The following is a 13,207-nucleotide window of genomic DNA, read 5'->3' on the forward strand; positions in this document are numbered from 1 at the left end:
AAAGTGGGTCAGTAAACATTTAGAGTCAGGTTATTTTATAGCTAGATGGAAAAATATGTAAAGCTTAAAGAATTTTTCAGTGCTGCAAAGACTATAGATATTCTTTAGTTCATTTCTCTCCCTTTATAGATGGTGGAACTGGTGATCAAACAGAAGGACATCATTATAATAAATTCACATAGAAAGTTAGTGGCAGATTTATTGGAACAACAAATCCACCTAGATTTTTGAACTCTATCAGGTGCCAGTTTATATCCCACTATACTGAGCGCCTCCCTTGATTTATACCACATTCTCTTAAAAATCCCTTTAAAAGATGATAACTTCTCCCTTTTGGTGTCAACACAAGATACTGAGCTTCTTTATCAAGGTGCTTTTCTCCCCACCTCCAGTTTATCATCGGGGTCCAATAAGTAATGGTTCTCATACCTCGAAGGGTCTTCTTTTTTTCTCTTACTGTCTAAGGAGCCTGAAAGAAAACCATCAGCCCCCCAAGGACCAGCAGAATGAGTGACAATTCTACTTTGGCCCCTCCAACTTCAAACCAAGGTCCCACCACCCCACGCAAAGGACCCCCCAAGTTCAAGCAGAGGCAGACACGTCAGTTCAAGAGCAAGCCTCCTAAGAAAGGTGTGAAAGGGTAAGACCAAGATTAAAAAGAAGACTTTCTATTGTTTTTATCCCTCCATATAGCTGATTCACTTTGTTGTACAACAGAAACTAACAGAGTATTTTAAAGCAATTATACTCCAATAAAGGTCTATAAAAAAAAAAGAGTGCTTTGGTTTTAAGAAATTAATGCTCACAATATTAAATAGACTTATAAAAATTTCCAACCCCACCCTCTGTTTTCCTATCTAACAGAATCTTTGCTGAATCATGTTTTCAGTCCTGGAATCCTTTCTCCGTCAGCTCCCAGATCTACAGTCAGAATTAACATGGAAAATGGAAACTTCACAGTGACCTTCGACTTGACCTTTCAGACTTTTCTTGACCACTCTCCTTCGTTGATGTAATCTGTGCTTTAATCTGGAACACAGAAACACTGGCCACTTTTAGAACACACCGTCTATTTTTATGCCTTCAAATCTTCTCTCTTCAGTTCTTTGTTTTTCTCTTTCTCTTCTTGGCAAAATCTTGCTTATTTTCAACACACACTCATGTTAATTTCTTCTGAAAGCCATTGCTGACTCCCTTAGACAAACATTATCATTACTTCCATGTTTGCATTTTCTACATTCAGCGATGGTAACTTGTGTTATTTTATATTACATTTATTTCTTGTCATCTGTTCCCTGAGACTGAGATCCCTCAGAGAAAATTTGTGTGTTTGTTTTTTTCCTTAACTCCCAGGGCCTAACACAATGCCAGGGACATAGTAGATGCTTAATATGTACTTTTGGATAAACTAAACAAATGGATAAATTAATCATTTTAATGACTTTCATATTGCTTTCTCATTCCAATTTCTATTTTAAAAAGTGGAGCTTAACTAAATTGCCCCACTGATTTCTTTTTTTTTTTTTTTCTGGCTCTCAATTGTCTTGAGTTAAATTTTTACAGAGGGGAAACTATCCCTCCTCTGGGACACATTGTCTAAAACCTGCCTGAGTGCCATTTCCTTTGCCCCAGTTCAATGCAGACAGAAGGGGTTTCTCAAATACAAAAACTTAAACTTCTTCTTCTTTCCGTTTGAATCTGGAAACTCTTCACATGACTTATTCCAGGATCCTTTGGCTCCGATATCAGCTAATTTCTCTTGTATTTTTTTCCATAGGTTTGGAGATGACATTCCGGGCATGGAGGGACTAGGAACAGGTGAGCCACCCAAAGATTTCAGTGAATTTTACCCTTGGACTTTCACCCTTTTTTCTACTTCAGGCCACATGGGGCAGTTGAAAGTTACCAGAAATACCTCAGGCAGCAGATTTTTAAAGACCTAGAAAAGTGGGGTTTTAATTTAACTTCCTAAATAAGTATGTGTGTGCCCAGAGGCTAAAACTCTAAAAGAAATCAGACTTGCCCCAAAGTTTAATGAATCTTTGTGTTTTGTTAAATACTCTTGAGGGCGTACAATGATGAATTGTAGTCTTTCACGGTAGAAGGATTCTTCGAGTGAGTCTAGACCAACTTTATTTTTCAGAAGAGAAATCTGAGACTTAGAGGAATTAAGTGACAATCTGAGGCCACAGAGTGAGGTACTGGAAACAAGGGTGGGGCCAGGAGAGCCTTTTCCCTCTACCGGGCCAACAACTCCCTCACCTACTTCCTTTTTTCACACATCCTCTGGCACCCAGAACAGGGCCCTGCATACTGAAAGTATCCGGTACAATATTTTTGAATTGGCTAGAATTTTTATTTGTTGGCTAATGCATGCAAATTACTGCATATCCTTTTTAAAAATTTTATTTATTTATTTTTGGCTGCACTGGATCTCTGCTGCTTCACACGGGAGCTCTCTAGCTGCGGCGAGCGGGGACCACTCCTCGCCGCGGTGCGCGGGCTTTTCATTGCGGTGGCCTCTCCCGTTGCGGATCTCGGCCTCTAGGGGCGCGGGCTCAGCAGTCGTGGCTCGCGGACTTCAGAGCTCAGGCCCAGCAGTTGTGGCTCAGGGGCCCAGTTGCTCCACGGCATGTGGTGTCCTCCCAGGGCTTGAACCCATGTCCCCTGCACCTGCAGGCGGACTCCCAACCACTGCTGCAGCAGGGAAGCCCCCTGCATATCCTTTTGAAAATTAATAGACGTTATTTTTTAGAGCAGTTTTAGGTTTATAGGAAAATTAAGCAGAAAGTACAGAGTTCCTATAGACCCCCTCTGCCACCTTCCTCCCCCTGTACATCGTTTCCCCTATTATTAACATCTTGCGTTATCGTGGGGCATTTGTTATATACTTCATGAACCAATATTAATACATTGTTATTAACTGAAATAGCTTGTTCATTCTTTGTGTTGTCCAGTTCCATGGGTTTTGACAAATGCACAATATCCTGTATCCACCATTACAGGTTCATACAGAATACCTTCACTAGCCCCCCAGATCTCCTGTCCTCTACCTGTTCATCCCTTTCTCCCCGTAAACTTCTGACAACCACTAATCTTTTTACTGTCTCTATAGTTTTGCCTTTTCCAGATGGTCCTACAGTTAGAATCATATAGTATGAGTTCTTTCACTTAATAATAGTTATCTAAGCTCCCTCCATGTCTTTACATGGTTTGATAGTGCATTTCTTTTTATCACTGAATATTTCATTATCTGGTTGTATCACAGTTTATTTATCCTATTGATAGGCATCTTGATTGCTTCCAAGTTTTGGCAATTATGAACAAAGCTGCTATAAACTTCCTTGGGCAGGTTTTTGTGTAGCCACATTTTTCCAGCTCATCCAATACACTTTTGATAAATGGTGGCACTCAGAGCAATCAGTGTCCTTTCCGGGCAACTCTCAGCATATCTACTTTTTATTGTCTAATGCCACTCCTCGGATCTCAAATAGAATTTCTAGCCACTTTTATAAAGCTCATATGCTACTCTTTTAAATCAAATGCTTCTCTATTTTGGCCAGGTGTGTATAAGACCAGCAAGTTCACTTTTGACTCTGGAATATATCCTTAACTCTGCCAACGTCTTTGGAATAGTGGCAAAAGGTTTATACTGATGGAAATTCTGAAGTCTTTGATCTGGTTCTAGTTCAGTCTCTACAACTGTGAGATTTTTTGCTGGGTGTTTAATCCCTCTGGGTATCAGCCAGCTTCCTTGTAATTGAGGAACAATAATATCTTATTGCTGATGCAAGAGACTGGATGAGATGATGCCTTGAGATCACTTCCCAGTAGGCGGTGGGATATAGGCATTTCAGAACGTAAAGGAGCTTAAGAGCAGTCAGAGAAGCCCAAGGAACACATCTGGATTGGTAAGGAGTAAGGAGACTGGATTTCCAGACCATGGGAATTTAAAGTGGCCCTATTTCTTTCTTACTTTAACCCTTGGCCTAACTAGAATTCCACCTCTGTTCCCTCTTGAGTGGTTTTGTGAGACTCCGTGTGATCAGAGAGCTACACTCCCCCAGGATAGACCTAGTCAAAAGCCTTGAATCATGTCCCCAAAAAGGATGCAGAATAAAACCAACACAAATACCTTGGGAGCCTGTTCTGGGGGAATCAGAGCCCTGCAGAGGATTAAACAACTGGTCTGATCCTTCCTGGGCTGAAGGGCCATTCTAGAGAACTTCCCCGTCATCTGGACAGCATATGGAAGGGAGGGGTGAGGGGTCTCTGCCTGAAGGATGCCCTTTTGAGCAGAAGAGGCTCTCCTAGGGGTGAGATTGGCTTATAAGTTCTTCTTTTTTCCCTTGCAGATATCACGGTAATTTGTCCTTGGGAGGCATTCAGCCACTTGGAGTTGCACGAGCTCGCTTAGTTTGGGATCATCTGAGGCACCAGAGGTTCCGCCACTCTCAACAGCATCTGCTGTAACTTTGGTTACTTCTGCCCTATTGACCTGCCAGAGTCTTGACATACAGCTGTCGGAAATGGTTTCTTTGGCTTATGCAGTCATTTCCCTTAAGTTACTACTAAGAGTTCTCTTAGTGTCAGACTCTCTCATGCAGTATAGTTTAGCTCAGAATAGCGGGTGAAATCAACTTTTGATAGGGCCTTTCAAACATTACCACTTTTTCCTATCAGCTGGTTAGAAGTCATCCGTACTTCTCTAAAGTTTAAGTCCTTCAAATCTGTTTTTGCTAGGCATTCATTATGATTGGTATTAGACTTTTAAGATACCATTTATGTCACTCCTCTACCTTTTTCTTTAATAAAGGAGATACCTCGAATCTCATGATGAAGTTCTATTAAATGTTATATGCAAATATCTGATGCCCTGTTCTGAGACCCAATTAAACAAAGAAGGCACAATCACACAGGAAATAAGCACAGTGCATGCAAAAGAGCATAGGATTAAGAGTCAAGTTCTGATTCTGCTTTGTAACTTTGTAAATCATGGCCTCTCTGGGTCTAAATTTTACTGGACTAGGTTATCCCTGAGATCTGATGCAGCTTTAAATTGTACAGTTCTGAGTTGGTGGCAAACTGGAGATTTAAACTCAAGACTCTGAGCCTTCTGAGTGCCTTGATTCAGTTGATTGAAAAGATTTGTATCCTTTAAAGTTTAGACTCAGATGCAAAAGATAGGTAGTGGAATCGGAAAAATAAAATAATGGTTTGCTTCACCACTGAAGTAGTGTCAAATGTAATGTACACATAGCTATCTTTCCCCGATACTTTCAGGGCAATTGTGCAATTCAAGGGCTGCCTCTGTCTGACTTGGTTGCTTTGGGTACTAGCAATATTAACTTCTTCATTTCAGTTTTGTAATTTGTGGCAAAAGAATGGAGTAAATTAACTGAAAAGAGAGGCAGCATGATAGAGGGGAAAGAGATTTGGGTTCTAATCCTGGCACCATCATTTTGGGCAAAGATCTCACTCTTGGGATCCTCCAGTTTGCCTGAATTAAGTAATCTAAGGTTCACGGTAGCAATAAATCCTGTGACTTTGTCTGAGCATGGGAATGAGAGATGCTCAGCCCTGGAGAACATTTCTTCGGCTGAAGGCTCTGCACTCACTGTTTTGCACAAATGACATTGTTGCCTTCCGGCCAGAAATCTAAAAGCCCAAGGGACACATCTGGATGGGAATGGGGTAAGGAGACTGGGTTTCCAGATCATGGAAATTTAAAGCATGCCTATTTTTCATTTTAACCCTTGGCACACCTAGAATTCCACTTTGTTCCCTCCTCGTGTTACCGAGTCCAAGCTCGTGTCGCTCACTGCATGACAGGCCAAAAAAGGGGCAAGGAAGAGCGACTTTATTCAGAAAACCAGCAGACCTAAAAGATGGTGGACCAGTGTCCCAAAGAACTATCTTGTCCAGGTTTGGATGCTAGTTTCTTTTAAATTGGGGTACAGTTGTTTTACAAGGTTGTGTTAGTTTCTACTGTACAGAGCACTGAAGTGGAGTTCCCTGTGCTATACAGCAGGTTCGCATTGGTTATCTATTTTATACGTGTTAGTGTATATATGTCAATCCCAGTCTCCCAATTCATCCCACCGCCTGCTTTGCCCCCTTGGTGTCCATACGTTTGTTCTCTACATCTGTGTCTCTATTTCTGCCTTGCAAACAGGTTCTTCTGTACCATCTTTCTAGATTCCACGTATATGGATGCTAGTTTCTTTTCTAGAACAAGGTGGGGGAGGTGTGAGGAGGTAAAGTAAAAGAGGTGATAAATTGTTGCAAATATTTTCTGGTCCTGGCCAGACTCTGGAGGGGATTGTTAATTTCTTCTTTCCTGTAGCCATTCACAGGTGGCCTAGTCAGGATGTTTCCTCTGAGCTTAAACAAAGGCATTTTAGCCTAACATTCAGGCATGGGAGCCAGGGTTCGGAGACGGGCCATTATGCATACTTTAAGTTATAGGCAACATCCCTTTAGTGATGAACTTGTAGCAAAAGCAATAAAATACAAAGGTTAAAGTAAAAGAAACAGATCCAGTATGGAGTCAGATTTGTTCTTCCCTATAACACTTAGTGAAAAATAGAAAGTATAAAAGAAAAAGTAGGGTATAAATTCAAAAATGAAACCATGACGTGCAAGGAGTGTAGTGGTAAGGATGTTTTCCCCCCAGCAGGAGCTCACGCCTCCACCCATGTGCCTGTCTTTGAGCAGCTGCTCCGTTTGGCAGCCGGAACCTTCAGTCTGCCCTCGCTCATCCCAGTGGAAGGGTGTGCCTTTCACTTAGGGATGCCTGTGCTCTTCTCCAGCTGGGGAGATCTGTCCACATTTGGCTTACTTTGCAAATGTTTCCTAAACATCAAGCAATAATGCTGACACAATAGAATTCACCCAAAGGAACGTAGCCAATGGCCAGGATGGAGAAGGATCTAGAAACCATGCTATGTGAAGAACTGTTGAAGAATGCATAATATTTAGTCTGAAAGAGAAAATGTTCATTGCCAATAAATTTTTTAAAAGTTGCACTGAACAGGATGGAACAGACCTATTTCATGTAGGATTCTAGTATTTAGTAGTAAGCTAGAATAGATATAATTATTTATTTGTTTCCAGTTTTATTGAGATATAATTGACATACAATAATGCATAAATTTCAGGTGTACAGCATAATGATCTGACTTACATACATCATGAAATGATTATCACAATAAGCTTAGTGAGCAGCTGTCATCTCATATAGATAGAAAATTAAAGAAATAGAAAAAAAATGTTTTTCTTGTGATGAAAGAACTCTTAGAAGTTACTCTCTTAACAATTTCCATGTATAACATACAGCAGCATTAATTATATTTATTATATTGTACCTTACATCCCCAGTACTAATTTATCTTATAACTGCAAGTTTGTATCTTTTGACCACCTTCATCCAATTCCCTCTCCTCCCATCCCCCCACCCCCCCTTGGTTACCACAAATCTGATCTCTTTTTCTATGAGTGTGTTTGCTTGTTTGTTTGATTTTGAAGTATATTTGACCTACTACACTATGTGAGTTCCTGTTACGAAGCATAGTGTAGAATAGACACAATTTAAAGCTTATTCAAGCACTAGAATTTCGTTCTTTCTATTCCTAAATTCTAATTCTATCTTTTCTATTATTTTTAATAAGATACAAGAAAACCTTTATTACACAAATAACACATGTGAAAGAGATAAAGGTAAATTATTATCCCCATCAAAATCCCGGGAGCAGAGATACCATACTCAAACAGAGTAATTGGGGAAATTTTAACAAAGGGACTATTTACAAAGGCTTGGGAAGGATTAAGGAGAATCTACAAAAGCTAATAGAGTAACTTGGGGCTAGCAACAATTTTGGGGCTACGTGACCAACCTAGATCTGGAGGAACCCTAAGAGGTCAGCTCTAATCATAAGGAAGTGCACCCCCCAACCCCGAGAGGGAGGTGGTCTTCAGTAGTAAGATACAGCCAACCCACCGTGATCCCATGGATAATCAAGAGGGGTGGGAGTGAGGCTAATTAATACCCCAATGTTGTTCTCCCATTCTCTACTTTTCTGTTGATGCCTTCCATTGGATAAGCCTAACTTGAAGTCAGGAGGCAAAGGAACCCATTGCTGTGGTGAGTAGGGTTCACCTTCAACACCAAAGATCAGGTGGAGAAGGGTGGAGAATGGATGTAAAGGGGCAAATTGGACATAGCCAGCAGAGCAATAGTATCAAAGAACAGACACTCTTTGTCAACCAGTGATCTTTACTTAGAGCTGGGAAATAGCATGGATACATTTAAAACCTCCAAAGTTGATTCTAATATAAACCCCAGAAGCGGAGGAAGCACAATGTCAAATAGTAAGAACACAATAGATGAAAAAGAGCAATTGCAGAAGGGAATTCTCCTAGAAGTTTAGGGTTTGGAGGATTTTTTGAAATCTCTGACACTTCCTTGATAATAACAGCCACTGAGAACCTTTTGTTACAAACACATGCAATTTGAACCTCACACCAGGTTTTCTGAATAAGAATTTCCAAGGAAAAGATCTTAGAATCTGTATTTTTAATATGGGTCCCCAATGATTCTTCATTTGTGTCAGTTTGAAAACACTGATGTGGTCCAAGCCTATATTTTAAACATTGGGAATTAGCGAATTCTTAGTGTATTGCCACCCAGTGACTGATTTAACTGGCTCTGAGGTAGTAGGTAGATGTGCCCCTGGGCTGAACAGCTGGTGTTTGTCAGGTGGAGTAAAATGGAAGCTTTGTTCGCACCCAGACACTCCAAGGACAAAGCTAGTGGCAGAAGCTGAGCTCTGCTGAAGTAAAGAGATAAGGCGCCCACATCTGGGGTCAAGGAAGACTCCCCCGTCTGCCGATGCACAGGAAGCCTCCTTGGGGGTCAAAAAGAGAGGGAGCGCCACCCCATAATAAGGGTGGACATGCACCCACAGGCCTCTGCGGTGGGATCCATCCTAGCAAAAAGTTGTGCATGCATGTTGGGGAACATCCTAGGGCAGGTCAGGTGTGAAAAAAGAAACAGGATAATTGGCCAAAGGTAAACAAAGACCTGGAAGAACCGACCTATATAAGGGATTTAAATCACCTCTTTACTGCCCTTCTCCTCATTAGGAAGGACGCCCATACCCTTTCTCTCTGGGTGTGTATTTCTGCCTAGCTTCTGACTTTAAATAAATAAACTGCTTCTCTGTGGGCTCTTGTGTATTTCTGCCTAGCTTCTGACCTTAAATAAATAAACTGCTTCTCTGTGGGCTCTCCCATACATTGTGCTGTGTCTCTATTAATATACTTTGTACCTGTTTTTACAGTTTTTGCCTTCTTGAAATATTCTTACTTTCCCTTGGGGGTAAGAGCCAGGGGAAGTTTGCTTCAAGCCTCTTGCCCCTGGTGGTCTAGTGGCTAGAATTCCTGGTTTTCATCCAGGCTACCCAGGTCCAATTCCCAGGCAGGGAACTAAGATCTCTCTTCAGGAACGCTCACTGCTTTCTCTCCGAGATCAGTGCCACTTGCCCCCCAAAACATATGTAATATGTGTGAGAACAGGGGCTAATAGTCGTGTGTTCTGACTCTCAGCCCGTTGTGTGGACTAATAAGATAGACGATGCCTCCCTCCTCCACACCTAACCCAGTTAAGTGCTTCTTCAGTTGCAGAGAATGTCAGAGAGTTCAGAGTCTAAGTGCTGGACAAATTCCAAGAAGCTAGAGCCAAACAGCCACCATTATTCCCAGGGGTGACTTCTTGCCATTGCCTGGCGTGGCCACCCTCCCTCTGCAGCCTCTGTCACTCCCTGTCCTCATCTGCTTCCTCTGACGGGAGTAGGTAGACCAGGGAGAATGAGAGCTTTTTCTGGGCAGGTGAGGCAGTGACCTTCACTTACCCTCCACCCCTTTCCTATTTGTTTGCTTCCTTGGGTAGAAGTTGGGGTTGATGGTGCTGGTGATGTAGACACCAACCCCCATTCCAGAGCTCCTAGCATTACAGTTAGAGCAGAAGACTGTATATAAGGAGAAAGTGCTCCTCTGGTGTACACACCCTAGGCAAAGAGACACAGTTGCTATTAAACAATTGCCGCTGTGCTGTTGTAAAAAGATCAAGAATCACCATAAACTGAGGAAAGGAGAGCGTTTTCTCGACAACTAGAGAAACGAAGGGAAAAGATACACAGACAAGTATAACCAATAAGTCCAATATTTAGCGCAAGGAAAAATAATCACACAAGACTGAGCAACATAAAAACTAATATTATGAGAACTGAGCAGATATGACACTGAATTATTTCAAAGAGAGAAACAGAAGAGAACTTCTGTTTTATAAAAGGCCAGAGGGGAAGGCTTATACAGGCCATAAAAATTGTGTGTTTGTGTAAACTAGCATGTATTTTTTTTTAACATCTTTATTGGAGTATAATTGCTTTACAATAGTGTGTTAGTTTCTGCTGTATAACAAAGTGAGTCAACTATACATATACATATATCCCCAAATCCCCTCCCTCTTGCGTCTCCCTCCCACCCTCCCTATCCCACCCCTCTAGGTGGTCACAAAGCACCGAGCTGATCTCCCTGTGCTATGCAGCTGCTTCCCACTAGCTGTCTATTTTACATTTGGTAGTGTATATATGTCCATGCCGCTCTCTCACTTCGTCCCAGCTTACCCTTCCCCCTCCCCGTGTCCTCAAGTCCATTCTCTAAGTCTGCGTCTTTATTCCTGTCCTGCCCCTAGGTTCTTCAGAAGCATTTTTTTTTTTTTAAGATTCCATACATATGTGTTAGCATACGGTATTGATTTTTCTCTTTTTGTAACTTGAAATGAGCTGCTTGACTTCTCGCTTCATTAGGGCAGAATCAGGCTGCTGAAAACTGAAATTTAAAGGCGAGAATCGTGTGGACAATTGTCCACACCAGTGGACACCATCTCCTTGGGGCAAAGCAGTCAGGAGCCCTCTGTTGTGCCTGGCCCTGCCGCACAGCACCTACTAGGTAATCAGCTAATTTACTCGTCTTCTTGGGGCTCAGTGTTTGGGGATTAAAGCAAGGATATTGGATGAAATAATTGTCAAGGACCCTTCCAGTATAAAGCTCTAAAACTCAGGTAATAAATCTAAACATATTTCAAACATGAGCAAACCATTCTCTTTATGGCCAGAGGTCCAAGGCACTGAGACTGTTTCCAGCTTTTTTCAGAATGAGTGGTTAACTATTTTCCTTTCACATTTCTCCAGGGTCCCCTAAACCAAATCATGCATAGTGCTGCCACCTGCTGTCATGAATGAACACTTCATGAACCTTGGGAAGACCATTTCTATTAGACTTTGGAATCCATTGAGCTAATTCTGAATTCATTCCCCCTTATTGACCAGTTTAAACTGTTGTGCTACTTGGCTGTCCATGTTTATCATGTACATGTTTGCCTACGCACAAGATAAACATTAAAAGAGTATACAAGTGAACATAGTACAACGTTAAGTCTCTTTTCTACCCAATGCCCTATGCCCATAATCCAATATGACTGTTGTCCTCAAGAAAAGGGGAATTTGTGGCTTAGTAGTATTCCATTAAATATATATACTACATCTTCTTTATCCATCCATCGGTCGGTGGACATTTAGGTTGCTTCCATGTCTTGGCTATTGCGCTGCAATGAACGTCGTGGTGCGTGTATCTTTCTGAACTATAGTTTTCTCTGGATATATGCCCAGGAGTGGGATTGCAGGATTATCTGGTAATTCTATTTTTACTTTTTAAAGGAACCTCCATAATGTTCTCCATAGTGGTTGTACCAATTTACATTTCTGCCAACAGTGTAAGAGAGTTCCTTTTTCTCCACACCCTCTCCAGCATTTATTATTTGTAGACTTTTTGATGATGGTCATTCCGACCAACGTAAGGTGATACCTCATTGTAGTTTTGATTTGCATTCTCTAATAATTAGCGATATTGAGCATCTTTTCATGTGTTTGTTGGCCATCTGTTATGTCTTCTTTGGAGAAATGTCTATTTAGATCTTCTGCCCATTTTTTGGATATTACTCAGCCATAAAAAAAGAATGAAATAATGCCATTTGTAGCAACATGGATGGGCCTAGAGGTTATCATACGAAGTGAAGTAAGTCAGACAAAGACAAATATCATATGATATCGCTTATATGTGGACTCTAAAAAAAAAGCTACAAATGAGCTTATTTACAAAACAGAAAGAGACTCACAGACATAGAAAACAAACTTATGGTTACCAAAGGAGAAAGGGGGGGGAGAGGGATAAATTAGGAGTTTGGGATTAACAGATACACACTACTGTATATAAAATAGTTGATCCACAAGGACCTACTGTATAGCACAGGGAGCTCTACTCAATATTTTGTAGTAACTTATAAGGGGAAAAAAATCTGAAAAAGAATATATATATATTTATATATATCTGAATCACTGTGCTGTACACCTGAAACTAACATGATATTGTAAATCAACTCTACTTGGATTAATAAATTAAAAAAAACAATAGAAAAGATTAAGAAAAATTAAAAAAGGGAATCGGGACACAGACACAGACATACACAGGGAAGACGGCCATGTGGCAATAAAGGTAGAGACAGAAGTTATACTGTCATAGCTAAGAAACATCTGGTACTATCAGAATCTGGGTGAAGCAAGGAAAGATGCTTCCCTAGAGGTTTTGAGGGAATATGGCCTGACCAACACCTTCATATCAGACTCTAGCCTTCAAAATTGTGAGAGAATTAATTTTCATTGTTTTAAGTCACCCAGTTGGTGACGCTTTGTTACGGAAGCCTGATTTGCCTTTGTTATGGCAGCGTCGTAGGAAATGAATATACTTGGTTAAGTCTTGAAAGGAATACAAAAGATAATTATTTCTTCAGTCACCAAATTTTTCGGGCACCAATTTATGTCAGGTGCTCTTGCTAAGTGCTGCAGACATAATAAGGAACAAAACCAGACATAGTCCCTAGCTTCGTGGTAATTACCCTCTAGTTGGGAAGAAATACTTGAAACAAAATTGACATAAAAAAATATTTCAACTGTGGTAAGGTCTGTAAGTATTTGTGGCACATAAATCTATAGGTGTATATAGTGGGGAAATAACCGGGTAACGTTGTCAGGACAGACTTTCTTGAAGAAATGACAACTGAAGTGAAATCTGGAGGGAAAATACAATTATC

The 13,207-nt window shown here is 40.9% G+C and overlaps 1 protein-coding gene across 1 annotated transcript in view; it reads left to right on the forward strand.

The window, feature by feature from the left end:
- The first annotated feature begins 506 nt into the window (after window positions 1-506).
- Window positions 507-13,207, forward strand: part of PDE6H (phosphodiesterase 6H) — an 86,647-nt gene continuing 73,946 nt past the window's right edge. The window contains exons 1-4 of the mRNA XM_036866545.1: window positions 507-640; window positions 1,778-1,818; window positions 4,356-4,469; window positions 5,770-5,925. Coding sequence (XP_036722440.1) covers window positions 507-640; window positions 1,778-1,818; window positions 4,356-4,417 — 237 coding nt within the window. The 3' untranslated portion in view covers window positions 4,418-4,469; window positions 5,770-5,925. The remainder of the gene's footprint in view (window positions 641-1,777; window positions 1,819-4,355; window positions 4,470-5,769; window positions 5,926-13,207) is intronic.

This window comes from Balaenoptera musculus, chromosome 10, assembly GCF_009873245.2.
Source record: "Balaenoptera musculus isolate JJ_BM4_2016_0621 chromosome 10, mBalMus1.pri.v3, whole genome shotgun sequence".
Classification (NCBI taxonomy): domain Eukaryota; kingdom Metazoa; phylum Chordata; class Mammalia; order Artiodactyla; family Balaenopteridae; genus Balaenoptera; species Balaenoptera musculus.